Below are 16,270 nucleotides of genomic sequence, written 5' to 3' on the forward strand. Positions count from 1 at the left end.
CTCCTTTTCTTTTTGCGAATACAGACTAACACGGCTGCTACTCTGAAACCGGTCTTATTTAGGTCTGGCTGAAAAACAAGACTTCCATTTTGCAAAATAATTCAAGTTTCATCATTTGTTTTCAATCTGGATCAGAACAAAACCTAGACCTTTTGAAATTTTTTTGTTAAAGAGAAAAAAGGGGGAAAGGGGAGGGACACACATCATAGGCAATAGTCCAGCTGACTAGCTGATTCATATTTAGTCAGGAAGGTAAAATGAGAGAGAGACAGAGAGACAGACAGAGAGACCTCAGAATATCCAATAGCCCAGTAGTTGTGATGCTCGCATGGGATGCAGGAGACTCTAAAGTTCCTGCTCTGAATCAGACATAGCAAAAGTAAAGCATGAATCCCCAGTAATTACTGGGCTATTGAGTATTCTGGGGTCTCTCTCTCATTTTGACCTTGACTGAATATGAATCAGCATTTTCTAACAGAAAAATGTTTAATCAAAAAATTCCTGACCAGCTCTAATGGTGTCATCATCACTTTTGATTTCCTTCAGTTATTTCAAAATGTATATGACATTGCTAAAGTTTCCATACGCTGACTTTATGTGGTTCTATTGCTTAGGAACGGATTCTCTCCATGGTGTCTGTGTCATCATACCTCTATATGTGCATAGCACATTGTACCTGATCCTAAAGAAGTTCATTATTGTAGTAATTCCAAAAAAACTGAGCAAAAGAACCGTGGCAATTGAAAAACACAGGGAAATGTACCCAATATTCTAGTTTTTAAAATAGTGGAGAGTTTGGGAGAGTATATTCAGTCAAAGATTAATGTGCCTGCGGACTTGCTCCAGGCTCTACCTAATTGGGTGTGTGACAGAAAACTTTCAGTAAGAAACTTTGCTTGATAAAGACATTTATATTCTTATAAAAATTTTATAAGAATTTATAAGAATCCGTGTTGCAGGAAGAAGGGATTTAAGAAGGGAACCCATTTATTTTTCTTCCTGCAACAGTCCCACTACCTCAGATATACATGAAATAACAAGCTATAATTTGATTTTTTTAACAGGGTGTTTATAAAGGTGATTGCTTCAACAGACTGAAAACAAACAACACAGGTTATGTGTTTAGGGCTTTGCAGAGTGTACGTCAGGAGATCATCATACACCAGGATTTTTGATTTTTAAATCTGTTTTTGATATCTCAGTTTATGTATTTTAACTCATCCCAGGTTCATTCTTTGTAAAAGTTCAGAGTTTTCTGAATTGTATGGCTGTTTTAATAGCTAAGATTTTTGGTTGTTTTTGAAGGCTTACCCTAATAAGTTTGTTTCTTTTAAATTCTCTTAATTCTAACCTCAAAAGCTTTTCATTTATTCAACAAGTTTTCTTTACTCTTGATTTAGCTGTAATAATATTAATACAAAGATAAAAATATCCTATGCAAGGGTGAGAGTAAGTGGGAAATTGTAGGGAAGCAAATGTATCAAAAGGAGAAGATGAAAGTGTTTAGGTATTTGATTTGCACATGCAAATACCAGTTATACGTCTAATTGGCTGTTTGTACATACAAACACCACAGCTGATCTTGCAATCATGAGCATAAATTAGGCATGCAAATGAACTCACTCATTTTGAAAATGTAAGCCCTTATACTCATGCCCCAATCTACTGTGTTTCCCATAGTCTATAAAAGCTAGTTAGCCTATACACATTTCTCACTGTTTGATATGCACATACGGTGTAGTCTTTAAAGCTGTTTGTCATAGACCATCACTTCAAGTCCTTTTCTAACCGTTGAGCTATTGAATTCTTTTATTATTTCATTGCCTCAGTGTGAGGCACTAAAACACAAAGCAGAATCCAACAGGCCACAGTTGTATGTTATTTGCAATGACCACATTCCATCTTTGGAGATTTTTCAGAGCAGGCTGGACAAACACCTGTCAGGGATAGTTTAGATAATACTTAGTCCTGCCATGAGTGCAGGGGACTGGATTAGAGGACCTCTTGAGGTCCCTTCCAGTTCCATGATTCTAATAACTATTGTTGGGAGGACATCTTTTAAAACACATCTTTCTCAGTAAGTCTTTGTGAATTAATAAGATACTAAAAGAAAACATATGCAGATTTCAGTTCTCTCTTTTATAAAGAAGAAAAATACTAAGTAAAATCCTACAATATTACCCTTAATGATTCTATTTAATTTCTCAAGAAATATCAGATCAAATCCCTAGAACTTTTTTGTGCTACAAACATCTAAGTAGCTTTAGATACTTGATTAATTCTACTGAAGCAATGAGACTGCTTTCAAATGCAAGCACTATGCCCAGTAATAAGCGACTGCAGGATCTGCCCCTGAAGTATTAATAGCATAAGTGGAGAATAGATAGGACTACAAACTTCACATCACTGAAGACTACATGAGAGATTCTTTTATTAATGTTCATTAAATCACTGCTATTTACCCTTGATATAAATACCCAAAGAGCCCTAATGGTTAAAAGTATGGACAGAAACACTATTAAGCAGATATATTAAAAATAAGAAATATTAAAAATAAATATTTGAAACATCATACGACCCATTCTATTAAACAAACACCTGGAAACTTTCCTCAATTGTTATTTATTTAAGTGGGGACTGGGGGGAGAATATTGCTTTTAAAGTAAAATCTATGTTAAATGTTACATGAACTATGCAAAATATTTTTACTGTTTTACTGTAAACTTCTCTTGTTAAGGCAGAGGGATACAATTTTATCATTATTATTATTATCAAAATAAATATAAAATAATTGTTACACTGGATCTGCAATAAATATGAATACAATATGACAGATAGGAAAGAGACTGATAGCTTACTCATGCATTAATCCTCATACCACCATGTTTCCATGGACATGAGAGTCAAAGAATAAGGTGTACAAATAAGGCAACAGCATATATCTAATCAGTAGTGTAGACCGAGCTATCTCAGCAAATTCTGCACCAAACACTGCAGGGTCTTGCTACTACCAAAGAAAAAGTTTTGTTTTGTATTTAAGTTTACAAATATGCAATTATTATACAGAAAGTAGCCTGTCATGATTTAAGAAAAGCTTTTATTGACATGAACAGTCTACAGCTGAATGCTTAGAGTAAAAAAAAAAAAACCTAAACTAATAGTATAGAAAATAAGAAGAATCCAGTCTTTCACTGATTTAGAAACCTTTTATTTCTAAATATAATCAGTGAACGTCATAAGCCATGGACTTGATCCTTAGCGGTGTTGCGCACCCGCAATTGCCCTAAAGGTCACTAAAGTCATTGAGAGTTGTGGATTTTTAGCTCCTCTGAGGATCAGATGCTGTATATTTAGAAATCATTTCACCGCTGAAATGCAGCTACCTCTGGGGTAGAATGTGTAAGATAAATGGAAAATGGATACTCAGTATGCTGCCAAACAGAGGGAAGAGGGAAATTCTTTTGGCCAAGACCATAGAGACAAACCTGTATGAAAAGCGCCTTGTGATTTTATGGCCTTTGGGTAAAATTGTGGCTCCACTGAAGTCAGTAGCAAAACTCCCATTGAATTCAATGGGCCAAGATTTCATCCTTATTTTTAAGAGATCTCAGCTTGGTTTGTTACTCTGCACCTACAATTTTTGGATGCAAATAAATGCAGACTAAATATTTTGGGGGCATGCTTAATTGAACCTAGACATCTACCTACCTGATTTCAAATACTACTTGATAGTTATGTCTTAATGACATCAATTATACTTACAAATATTTATGCATATAATTCTTAGGGCACAATAGGGTAGGCCATTACTAAAAGCCAGGTTGTGATTTGAAAGCAGTGCAGGAAATCTAGCTACACATTTTCCAGCAAAATTAATCAAAAATATTTTCAGTCCCCTGCCCTGCTTTAAAAAGCTCAACCCTCATTCCTAAAATCTATACACAGAAGACAGGACTTCTATTTTTAAGGTTTTGTCAAAAAGACCTTCACTAGAAACTGAATGGCCTCCTCAGAAAGAGAAAGAGCAGATTCAAAAATTCACTGGATATTGTTGACTTGTTGTATTCAGTGGATTCACACTGCTATTTATTGAAGTTCATAGAAACTATGGACTGAGATCATGAAAAGGAGTTGTAAGACTCCATATCTGTTTTAAAAATTTCTCCTTAAATGAGTCAATTTCTCTTTAAAATACTGCATTATAAATTCCTGGAATAATGAAACATAAAAGGAACAGAAATAATAAAATTTTGCTTTTATATTATCTAGTGTTTTTCAGGCAAGCATATTATTAAGCCATGCAACATCCCTGTGAGTCAGACAAACCAGATGCTTAAGATCAAATTTTAATATTACACTTAAGTTATTTAAGTTATTTTTACCCTCTCTTATACATACATCTGCATTAATCAATAACCACGTTTCCTGCTGGTTTCTAAGCTCTGGAATGCCAGCTACTTTTTAAAAGTGGAATATTTTTACCACTTGGACAGCCCTAGTGTACAAATATTGTCTAAATACAGTAAAAACAGTCAGTTGCTGAGTCACTCAAAGCTCCCTGCAAATCAGACTTTTACAAAAAAATGAACAGAATTGTTTTATGATTTTAACAGTACAAGAAAGAATTAATTCTAGTTGCTCAATTCACTTTTTCTTGAATTGGCAGTAGTAATTTGAGTGTGTGGGGGGAACATCATGTGGGCCCTATTCTGCAGCCCTTACTAATGCCTTACTCCTCAAATGGATCCATCAACATAAGGATGATGGAATTGGGCCCTTGACCTACTTATTTATGAGCTGATAAGCTACAGCCTTCATGAAGAAAGCACTCATGTAGCCATATGTTTATATTTCCATTGTATGCACTCATGTTTGAAATGCAAATTAACTACCAACCTGTATATAGACTACAAATATACTCTCATGTAGGTCAAACACAATTTTACATTTTCATGCACAAACGGGTGCATGCACGAATGCAAATCAGATAACTTTAAATCTAAATACATTGGACACCCTACACACAGAATATTTACCCACAGTAGTATCTGAAAAAACAGACATTTCCTATTCTAATTATAGGGAAATACTTTGATAATTCCTATGCCATTGGAAGGTAAATATGGGGGCAAGTCTTGACTTTTTAATAGCAACCATTGTGCCTGTTTCCATGTGTAATTGTCCAATTTTTAAAGGCACATACCCATTTGTGCAGGCAAATGTGAATGCTTGTGGGTGCAACTGTTACACCCGCCTTTAAAAATCTGGCCTTGCAGCAAAATGAAAGTGAACGGTCACAACATGAACTCCATCTTTGCACATTTCATCTTACAAAAGTAAAAACAGCCTCTTGTAATAGCAGAATCTTTCATTCATTCATTGTTACAGCACAGTGGAGAAATATAATGTATATCCAAAGACCAGAGGACCTTCAACCTTTCAGCAGCTAGAAACAACATGATACTTCTTTCTAGCTGAGATAAGAGCTAGAATGAGTATATCGATACAGAGTTAGATTTGATCCTGCACTTTTTCAGTTATGAATTCAGTTTAGTTCCTTTTTTTCAGATTTCATTTATTCTAGGCTGAGTAACTGATGTTTCTACTGCTACCTGTCCTTGAAGTTTCTAATGTATAAGAAATATAATTTGTCCAAAATTTCTAATTATGATACATGTCTGAGGCTTAATTTAAGATAATGCAGGCTGTACCCGTATACCCCTTCCTGTAACGTATGTTAAAAGGTGAACATAAAAGCATTTTAAAAACATTCTAAGCAAGTAAAAGGATGTTATATGTTCATATTTTAAAATTACAACCAAACAATAATTTATGGGCAGGAGATAATCACAAATCTGTTCCTCCTTCATTTGCCTTCAAATAATTGTTTCCCTGCAATGCTTGATAACATCACTAACACCTAAAAGAGAACAGGAAACAAAAACTAGGGTGTTGGTAGGTAAATCATGGAGGAACTGATTTTTATCTACAATTTGTAATTGTAAACTGTGAACAAATTTATTTTTATACAGCTTTGGGATATTAGATTTTTTTTAAAGTTTCCATCCATTTTTAAATTATGGGAATGCATAACAATCACTTCTGTGCATGACATCTGATAGCACTGCATCATATAAAAGATTCCTGTTCACCCAACAAGGATTTACTCACAAAAATGCAGAATGATTTCTGAGAGTACAATTTAAATATTAAAATGATAAATATGAAAATCAAGGGCTGCAGCATTCAATAGTTTTGCTTTCTTACCATCTGGCCCTCTCTATTAGGATTTCTGGAGAAAGGATAAAATGAACCAAGTTACATCCATCGTAAGCAGAGTTCATAAGTTGTATCAAGGAGAAACCCACAGATATCAGCACCAATCTGAAGAAACATAATAATTAAATAAGTGCTCATGAGTGTGAGTAAGAGTTGCACAATCAGGCCCTAAATCAATGTCACAGTGAAACCTGTTAATAAAGGTCAACAAAAGGACAGCTATTTTTCTGGTGATTTTATCAGGTGGTCCCATAATACAGTGTAATGAACATGGAAAAAAATTTGCAGGGACTGAGAATGTTAATATAGATTTGACTATATTTTAATAATTGTATTATTTCTTCAATTCATCTTGCAAAATTAGAATATATTTTAGAATATGAATGATGAAACATATATCAGGAAGGAAATCTATTTTTGCTGGTGTAATGCAGACTCTGGTTTTGGGCAGGCAGGATCAAACCTGGGACCTTTGGAGCTTAGTGCATGAGCTTCTACCACATGTCCTAAAAGCCAACTGGCTGTTAGCTAAGGCTGTAGAGCAGACTCAATCTCTCTCTTTTTAAGTGGTCTTGGTGCCACTAGATGGGACAGAACACCACACCCAGAAGGTGTGTGGGTTACACTGGCACATCGCACAATTGTTTCATATGAGAATCTTTGATTCTTCTTTAACTAGAAAAAATTGACAAAATTAAATTTAATCAGCACCTGCTTGCCATATCAAGCATTTCATTTAAGCAAACATTTGGATTAATTTCAAATGGTATTATGTATGAAACAGTGAGAGCCTTTAGACAGACTTGCATATGGAATCCCAAAGAGATTAAATTCCAACATTCCAATTATTGACATGTGCATATCTTTCCAGTGTGAAAAGTTGTCACCTAGCCAGTGACCTGAATATTTTTCACTTTTAACAAATGTAGAATGACTCAGAACGAATGCTCGCTTTCCAGTGGCCTTCTGAATAGCACTGGGAAAAAAATCCATCAACATCAGTGAAGAAAACCCAGCTCAAGCAGTTTTCATATTTTAAGCTTGATTCTGAAGTCCCCATATAGGCAAAATTTTGGTTAAGGTCAATGAGAGTTTTATCCATATAATAACTGTTATTGTGTCCGTTACGTCCTTGAGTCATGTAAAATACAGAAATCATTACTGCATCCTTGTAAAGAAAAATGACAACCATAAGTTGTTAAGAATGTATGTCATGATTGTCATGCAGATCATGGAATCCATGACATTTAGGGTTGCGTACTCATTCAGGTTCCTCATGAATCTGAATGTATGTGAATAAGAACATAATACTCTCTCACGATTTGTATCCATGTTCTTCTGAGGCTTGGTTTTCCCTCAGAGACCCATTTATCAGGTTGAAATAAAACTAGAGCAGGTCTTGTTGTGGAATTTCCACCATCCAGAAACTGAAACATACTATGAGAAGACCAGATCTCTCAATAGTCTGATACTCCAAAACCTCCCCAAATTATTTAAAAAAAACGCCAGTGAGAAACACACACACACAAATACAAGGAAACATGTACAAATACTGGAACTTGTGTCATCCCTACTTATATTCATGTTTTGTTTTAGTTTAAGATGTCCGTGTTGTTTGGAAATGTTGTGCAAATAAGTTAGCAAGTTAGTTGTGAGTGAGAGACTGAGTGAGAATGGGACAATGCTTAAATAAGTAGGTAAAGTGAGTTAGACTCATAGACTTTAAGGTCAGAAGGAACCATTGTGATCATCTAGTCTTAACTGCACATTGCAAGCCACGAAACCTCACCCACCCACTCCTGTAATAGACCCCTAACCTCTGGCTGAGTTACTGAAATCCTCAAATCAGAGTTTAAGGACTTAAAGTTAAAGAGAATTCACCTAGTTTAAACTTGGAAGTGCAACATTCTCCATGCTGCAGAGGAAGCTGGAAATCCCTCGAGGTCTCTGCCAATCTGATATGGGGGAAAATTCCTTCCCAACCCCAAATATGGTGATCAGTTAGACCCTGAGCATGTCCACACTACTTGAGCGTGAGTAGGTGTTGGATGAAAGTCCAGGTGACGAGTTGTCCAAATTTTACACCCAAAACAAACTATAGGACTGCATAGAAGGCTAATAGAGTGAGGTACTTGGCAAGAACACTGTCAGACAAAGAACCAGGCTAGTGAACTCACCATGAAGGCCCCCTGAAAACTCTGGATTATCAGGACTTGACAGGGCACTACATAAAGGAAAGAGGGTGGCTGCAAAGCAACACCTAAACTTTAAGACAGTACTCTTTTGGGGACATGGAAAGAGGAGGGAAATGAAAAATCTGGATGAACATGGAGACTTATAGATTCATAGATACTAAGGTCAGAAGGGACCATTCTGATCATCTAGTCCGACCTCCTGCACAACGCAGGCCACAGAATCTCACCCACCCACTCCTACGAAAAACCTCACCTATGTCTGAGCTATTGAAGTCCTCAAATCGTGGTTTAAAGACTTCAAGGAGCAGAGAAGCCTCCCACAAGTGACCCGTGCCCCATGCTACAGAAGAAGGTGAAAAACCTCCTGGGCCTCTTCCAATCTGCCCTGAGGAAAACTCCTTCCCGACCCCAAATATGGCAATCAGCTAAACCCTGAGCATATGGGCAAGATTCACCAGCCAGGTACTACAGAAAATTATTTCCTGGGTAACTCAGATCCCATCCATCTAATATCCCATTTTAGGGGATTAGGCTTATTTACCCTGAATATTTAAAAATCAATTAATCACCAAAATCACATTATCCCATCATACCATCTCCTCCATAAACTTATCAAGTAGAATCTTAAAACCAGATAGATCTTTTGCCCCCACTGCTTCCCTTGGAAGGCTATTCCAAAACTTCACTCCTCTGATGGTTAGAAACCTTTGTCTAATTTCAAGTCTAAACTTCCTGGTGGCCAGTTTATATCCATTTGTACTTGTGTCCACATTGGTGCTGAGCTTAAATAATTCCTCTCCCTCTCCTGTATTTATCCCTCTGATATATTTATAGAGAGCAATCATATCTCCCCTCAACGTTCTTTTAGTTAGGCTAAACAAGCCAAGCTCCTTAAATCTCCTTTCATAAGACAAGTTTTCCATTCCTCGGATCATCCTAGTAGCCCTTCTCTGTACCTGCTCCAGTTTGAATTCATCCTTTTTAAACATGGGAGACCAGAACTGCACACAGTATTCTAGGTGAGGTCTCACCAGTGCCTTGTATAATGGTACTAAAACCTCCTTATCCCTACTGGAAATGCCTCTCTTGATGCATCCCAAAACCGCATTAGCTTTTTTCGCAGCCATATCACATTGGCAGCTCATAGTCATCCTATGATCAACCAATACTCCAAGGTCCTTCTCCTCTTCCGTTACTTCTAATTGATGCGTCCCCAACTTGTAACTAAAATTCTTGTTATTAATCCCTAAATACATAACCTTACACTTCTCACTATTAAATTTCATCCTATTACTATTACTCCAGTTTACAAGGTAATCCAGATCCTCCTGTATAATATCCCGATCCTTCTCTGAATTGGCAATACCTCCCAGCTTTGTATCATCTGCAAACTTTATTAGCACATTCCCACTTTTTGTGCCAAGGTCAGTAATAGAAAGATTAAATAAGATTGGTCCCAAAACTGATCCCTGAGGAACTCCACTGGTAACCTCCCTCCAGCCTGACAGTTCGCCCTTCAGTAGGACCCGTTGCAGTCTCCCCTTTAACCAATTCCTTATCCACCTTTTGATGTTCATATTGATCTCCATCATTTCCAATTTAACTAATAATTCCCCATGTGGCATGGTATCAAACACCTTACTGAAATCTAGGTAAATTAGATCCACTGCTTTCCTTTATCTAAAAAATATGTTACTTTCTCAAAGAAGGAGATCAGGTTGGTTTGGCAGGATCTTTTTGTAAAACCAAGTTGTATTTTGTCCCATTTACCATTGACTTCAATGTCCTTAACTAATTTCTCCTTCAAAATTTTTTCCAGGACCTTGCATACTACAGATGTCAAACTAACTGGCCTGTAGTTACCCGGATCACTTTTTTTCCTTTCTTAAAAATAGGAACTATATTAGCAATTCTCCAATCATTCGGTACAACTCCTGAGTTTACAGATTCATTAAAAATTCTTGCTAATGGGCTTGCAATTTCAGGTGCCAATTCCTTTAATATTCTTGGATGAAGATTATCTGGGCTCCCCGATTTAGTCCCATTAAGCTGTTTGAGTTTCGCTTCTACTTCAGATATGGTAATATCTACCTCCATATCCTCATTCCCATTTGTCATGCTACCATTATCCCTAAGATCCTCTTTAGCCTTATTAAAGACTGAGGGCAAAGTGTTTGTTTAGATATTGGGCCATGCCTAGATTATCTTTAACCACCACTCCATCCTCAGTGTTTAGCGGCCCCACTTCTTCTTTCTTAGTTTTCTTCTTATTTATATGGCTATAGAACCTTTTACTATTGGTTTTAATTCCCTTTGCAAGGTCCAACTCTACTTGACTTTTAGCCTGTCTCACTTTATCCCTACATGTTCTGACCTCAATAAGGTAGCTTTCCTTGCTGATCCCTCCCATCTTCCACTCCCTGTATGCTTTCTGCTTCTTCTTAATCACCTCTCTAAGATGCTTGCTCATCCAGCTTGGTCTACAACTCCTGCCTATGAATTTTTTCCCCTTTCTTGGGATACAGGCTTCCGATAGCTTCTGCAGCTTTGATTTAAAGTAATCCCAGGCCTCCTCTACCTTTAGAGCCATAAATTCTTCAGTCCAATTCACTTCCCTAACTAATTTCCTTAATTTCTGAAAGTCAGCCCTTTTGAATCAAAAACTCTAGTTGCAGATTTATTTTTGTTAATCCTTCCATTCAGTATGAACTAAATAGCTCATGATCACTTGAGCCAAAATTATCCCCTACAACCATTTCTTCTATGAGGTCCTCGCTATTCACCAAAATTAAATCTAAAATGGCATCCCCTCTAGTTGGTTCAGTAACTACTTGATGAAGGAATCCATCAGCTATCGCATCTGGGAAAATCTGAGCCCTATTATTATTACTAGCACTGGTCCTCCAGTCTATATGTGGGAAGTTAAAGTCTCCCATGATCACGCAGTTTCCATTAGTATTTACTTGATTAAAAACATTAAAAAGGGCTCTATCCATACCCAAATTAGACCCCGGAGGTCTATAGCACACCCCAAGCACTATCGTAGGAGAGGCTCTACTAGTTATCTTCCTCAATGTAATTTTTGCCCAGACCGACTCTGTCTTATCCATTGCATCGCTTCTTATTTCTTTACATTCTACCTCATCATTGATATACAATGCTACTCCACCACCTTTACCTTTATTTCTGTCTTTCCTAAACAGCACATACCCTTCAATACCTGTAGTCCAGTCATGACTACTATTCCACCATGTTTCTGTTATCCCTATAATATTTGGTTTCACTTCCTGCACCAGTAGCTCTAGTTCCTCCATTTTGTTATCTAGGCTCCTCGCATTGGTGTACAAACATCTTAATTTTTGCTGTTTGGCCTCCCTCACATTTTGTACCCTATTAGGCACAGTCATTCTACAGCCAGTATAACCTATTAGACTGGTATCCACACTGCCCTCGCTCCTTATATACATTCTCCTACCCACGGCTGTATCCTTTCTTCCTTCATCTTCTTCCCTCTCAATGCTAAAATCTGGCATGGAGATTACCTGGACATCTCCCAACCATCTCCCCCAAATTCCTAGTTTAAAGCTCTCTTTATCAGTTGTGCCAGCCTCCATCCTAGAAGTCTATTTCCTTCCCTACTCAGACGAAATCCATTCCAAGAGAACTGTCCTCTGTCCATGAATGCCTCCCAGTGGCCATACATCCCAAAGCCCTCCTTATAGCACCACTGCCTAAGCCATCTGTTGACAGTCATAATCTTGTCACACCTTTGTTGCCCTTCTCTAGGAAGAGGAAGGATCCCACTAAAGATCACCTGAGCCTCGATTTCCTTAAGCATCTTCCCCAGCCTAGCATAGTCTCCCTTAATACTTTCCAGTGAGACTCTAGCTGTATCATTTGTTCCCACATGAAGGATAATTAGGGGATTCTTTCCCGCTCCCTTTAGGATCCTTTTCAACCTCAGGTCTACATCCCCTATCTTAGCACCTGGAAGACAGCACACCCTTCTATTCTCTGGATCAGCTCTAGTTACAGGCCTATCTATTCTTCTCAATAAAGAGGCCCCGATCACATAGACCTGCCTTTTCCTGGTGACGGTGCTATTCTCCAGTCTCTCCCCTGTTCCCTCTGGCTGCAAGTTCTTTCCATTCCTATTTTCCCTTATAATCCTCTTCAACCCATCCTGTATCCTTCTGGGGCTCATATTTGGTGTAGTCTCCCTTGACTCTTCTCATTTTCCTATAGGACTAGCCTCTCTTCTCTTCTTCCTTGCCCTTTCACCTTCAGCAACTACCTGCTGAGCCCCTTCTTCATTTTCCAACTCTGCAAACCTGTTCCTAAGCTCTATTTCTCCTTCACTAGCCCGTCTTTTCCTCTGCCTGGTTCTTTAAGTCACATGCTTCCACTGACCACTTTCCTCACTCAGTCTCCCCTCAAAATTCCCCAGCCCTGCTTCCATCTGTAAGTCTGAGCTTTTCCCTTCGGATACCTCATGTCTTTGCTCCATCATCTGCTCAAAGCCCTTCCTAAACTCAACCAGACTTTCCACCTGCATCTCCAGACCTCGGATCTTTTCCTCCATCAGACGACATTTCATGCAGAAAAAACTCTTACCAGGTCCCCCCTCCAGGATCATGTACATACCACAGCTTCCACATCCAGTCATCCTCATTGTGTCTTCCACTACACGAGTCACTCCCACAGCTGCCTCCGTATCTGTCATCGCCTTCCCACCTAAGTCCTGTTAATCTGGGAAACACAAGCCACACCAAAAAGACCACCCCCCCAGCAAAAACAAACCCCAAACAAGCACGACAATACAAACTCCCCTTACAAACTCCCACTCAAACTCTCCTGTTTGCAGCTCTGCTTGCTAACTCCTGTGCCGCTGCAGCTGTCTGTGCCACTGCCTGACTGGCTGGCTACCTTTATAGAACCCCTAGTCAGAAAAGCCCCACCCCCTAATCAGGGCTCAGCTTCTTTCCCAGCACAAAGCCCCTACAAGCCTCTACACACACACACACACAAATACTAAAAATACAAAATCAAGTACAAATACCTTCTCCTCCAACAGAACTCCCACTCAAATTTTACACCCAAAACAAACTATAGAACTGCATAGAAGGCTAATAGAGTGAGGTACTTGGCAAGAACACTGTCAAACAAAGAACCAGGCTAGTGAATTCACCATGAAGGCCCCCTGAAAACTCTGGACTATCAGGACTTGACAGGGCACTACATAAAGGAAAGAGTGTGGCTGCAAAGCAACACCTAAACTTTAAAACAGTACTCTTTTGGGGACATGGAAAGAGGAGGGAAATGAAAAATCTGGATGAACATGGAGACTTACATAATGGGAAAGAAGGGACAGCAGTGGTTAAGTACCTAAAATATGAGGTGTCCCCAAAATATTTCATAAAGTTTCAAAGTCATTTCAAAAGTAGGGCAAAATTCTCTTCTCAGCTCCATGCAGAAGTACTCAGCTCCAATATCTGCGGTCCTTAATACTCATGATTATTACTCTGTACAGAACTCCTACTGAGATCAAAATTTATCTGCAATTATAGGAAGAGCGAAGAGTGAAACTGAGAAATACTATGTGGATCTCAGAGGAGAAATGTTGCCATAGTTTGTTTACTGAAGAGTATGCCCCTGTCTTTTCATAATATTTACGATGACTTCTGATGTTATCAAGACTCCTCCCAAAATTACCATGTCTAATCTATAGCCTTGACAATAAACTCTAATATCTATATTCATATTGCTATTAGTAAGTCTGACACCCCTCTACATTTACATGGGTATCCAGTCTCATGTCTTTTCCCATAACATTCACTGTATAAAAATAATTGTACTACTTTGCTTTTTGTATAGGAATTTGTTTATGTAGTACTATTAGATAATAAAGTATTAGAATCATGGAATATCAGGGTTGGAAGGGACCACAGGAGGTCATCTAGTACAACCCCCTGCTCAAAGCAGGACCCAATTTTTGGCCCAGACCCCTAAATGGCCCCCTCAAGGATTGATCTCACAACCCTGGGTTTAGCAGGCCAATGCTCAAACCCCTGAGCTATCCCTCCCCCCAACCTATGAGTCTTGCTTTGATGGCAAGTACAAAGCCAAATGGAAGTAACAAACAAGCACCAAATCAAACTATGAAAGAAATTTTGAGTTATGCTAAACAAAATGCATCCTTCCTTTCACTGATTTCCCCCCTTTTCCTGTCCTGGTACAACACTGAAAGTTAGGAACCCAAATTCTATTCAATTTCACTTAGATTTGGGCACCTAACTCCTTAGGCTCCCTGGAAATTTGCAGCCTAGATTATTAATACTTTTGTGTATTATCCTCATCAGCTTCCCATATTAATGAGATTTGCACAAAAATGCTGGTACACAGGTTTACATAAGTGATCTAAGTATTTTACTGTACTGGCTATTTAACTGGCATAGATTTTTCAAAATGTGTTATGTTGACATTTCTAAAACAAATGGATTGGTTTTCATACAAATAAACAAATAAACAAACATTAAGCTTATGGGCTAACCACTGCAAGGCATGCAATGCCTGAAACGCAATGGAATCGGTATGGTTCTGTTGTTCAAGGGGGCCAGTTGGTGGAGTAGCCACATAAAACAAGACTCCAGGTCTCTTTTAGAAGTAACGTCCTGGAGCATTACTGGCAAAGAAATCTGCCTTCCCTAAACCCTAGTATAGGTCTCCTCAGATAATCCAGCTTTATATGTGGGGCAAATTACTGGCCCACACTTGCAACACAGTGCTGAGTAGTAGTAATGGGTAGAAAACAATAAACTATAGCTGGGTGAATAGTTTATAACAAACAATTTAACAAGTTTTACCACTTTGTGAGTCATCACAGAACCAAATCTGATTTTCTCAAATACATTTGTTTGAAGTTATTCACAGAACATCATCTGTGGATAATTCTTGGAGTGTAAATTGGGTGAGTATTGATTGTTGCAAATATTCAGTGATCAAAAGCCATCCTATTTGACTGGAAACAGATCATATGACAGGTTTCTGTTACCTGACTGGATTTCTTAGAATCAGATTTTAGATACAAATACTCATGATTATTACTTTGTAATTCAATTTCTGCAAATATTCTGCAATATATGCAGTTTTGATAAACATTCCTGCCAGTAAAAATCATTTACTAGATGATTATTTGTGAAAAGTGAATGCAAAAGGGGCATGGAAGACATTTGTTTTTAAAAAATCCAAATGAATTTCACGGAATATTGTTTGCAGTATTGGCCCAGTTCTACAGCACACCCTGCTTCTGTTTTTAGATGCATTAGGAGCTACTTTATATTTTGAAAATGATTTTTCTGTCTTCAAGAATTCTGTGTGTTTGGTTGAATAAAATGTTTGTATTTCTCATGAACAGTGCTATTCTTCAAAAGAAGGAGGATGGCTGAGAAAGGCACTTTTGTGTGGTGCTACATTTATGAAGCTGAAATGAGACAGATATTAAAAGGGCCAAAATTGACCTTTACTTTCTGTGTTAGGTCTGTACAGCTGACATAGCATGCAGAGCACACAGGCTTACTGTTTGTGATGGACTGCCTTGTGGGTGGCAGAATACTTGGTTATAAAGCCTCAGGGCAGTTTTTCAGATGTGGAGGTGGACTGAAGGATAGGATCCTTTAATATCCTAAATACCAGGGTGTGAGATTGTGGGCCACATCTGAATTCTCTACCGAGCTCTCTCTGGCACAGAGACTGTGTATTCCAATGTGGTTGTACAGAAAGTAGCAGAATGATGGGGC

The 16,270-nt window shown here is 38.1% G+C and overlaps 1 protein-coding gene across 1 annotated transcript in view; it reads right to left on the reverse strand.

The window, feature by feature from the left end:
* Positions 1-5,866: 5,866 nt before the first annotated feature.
* LOC119859943 (sucrase-isomaltase, intestinal-like) overlaps positions 5,867-16,270 on the reverse strand; it is a 34,541-nt gene continuing 24,137 nt past the window's right edge. Inside the window, 3 exon segments of the mRNA XM_038412887.2 lie at positions 5,867-5,920; positions 6,268-6,384; positions 7,087-7,255. Coding sequence (XP_038268815.1) covers positions 5,867-5,920; positions 6,268-6,384; positions 7,087-7,255 — 340 coding nt within the window.

The sequence above is a fragment of the Dermochelys coriacea genome, chromosome 1, assembly GCF_009764565.3.
Source record: "Dermochelys coriacea isolate rDerCor1 chromosome 1, rDerCor1.pri.v4, whole genome shotgun sequence".
Taxonomy (NCBI): Eukaryota; Metazoa; Chordata; order Testudines; family Dermochelyidae; genus Dermochelys; species Dermochelys coriacea.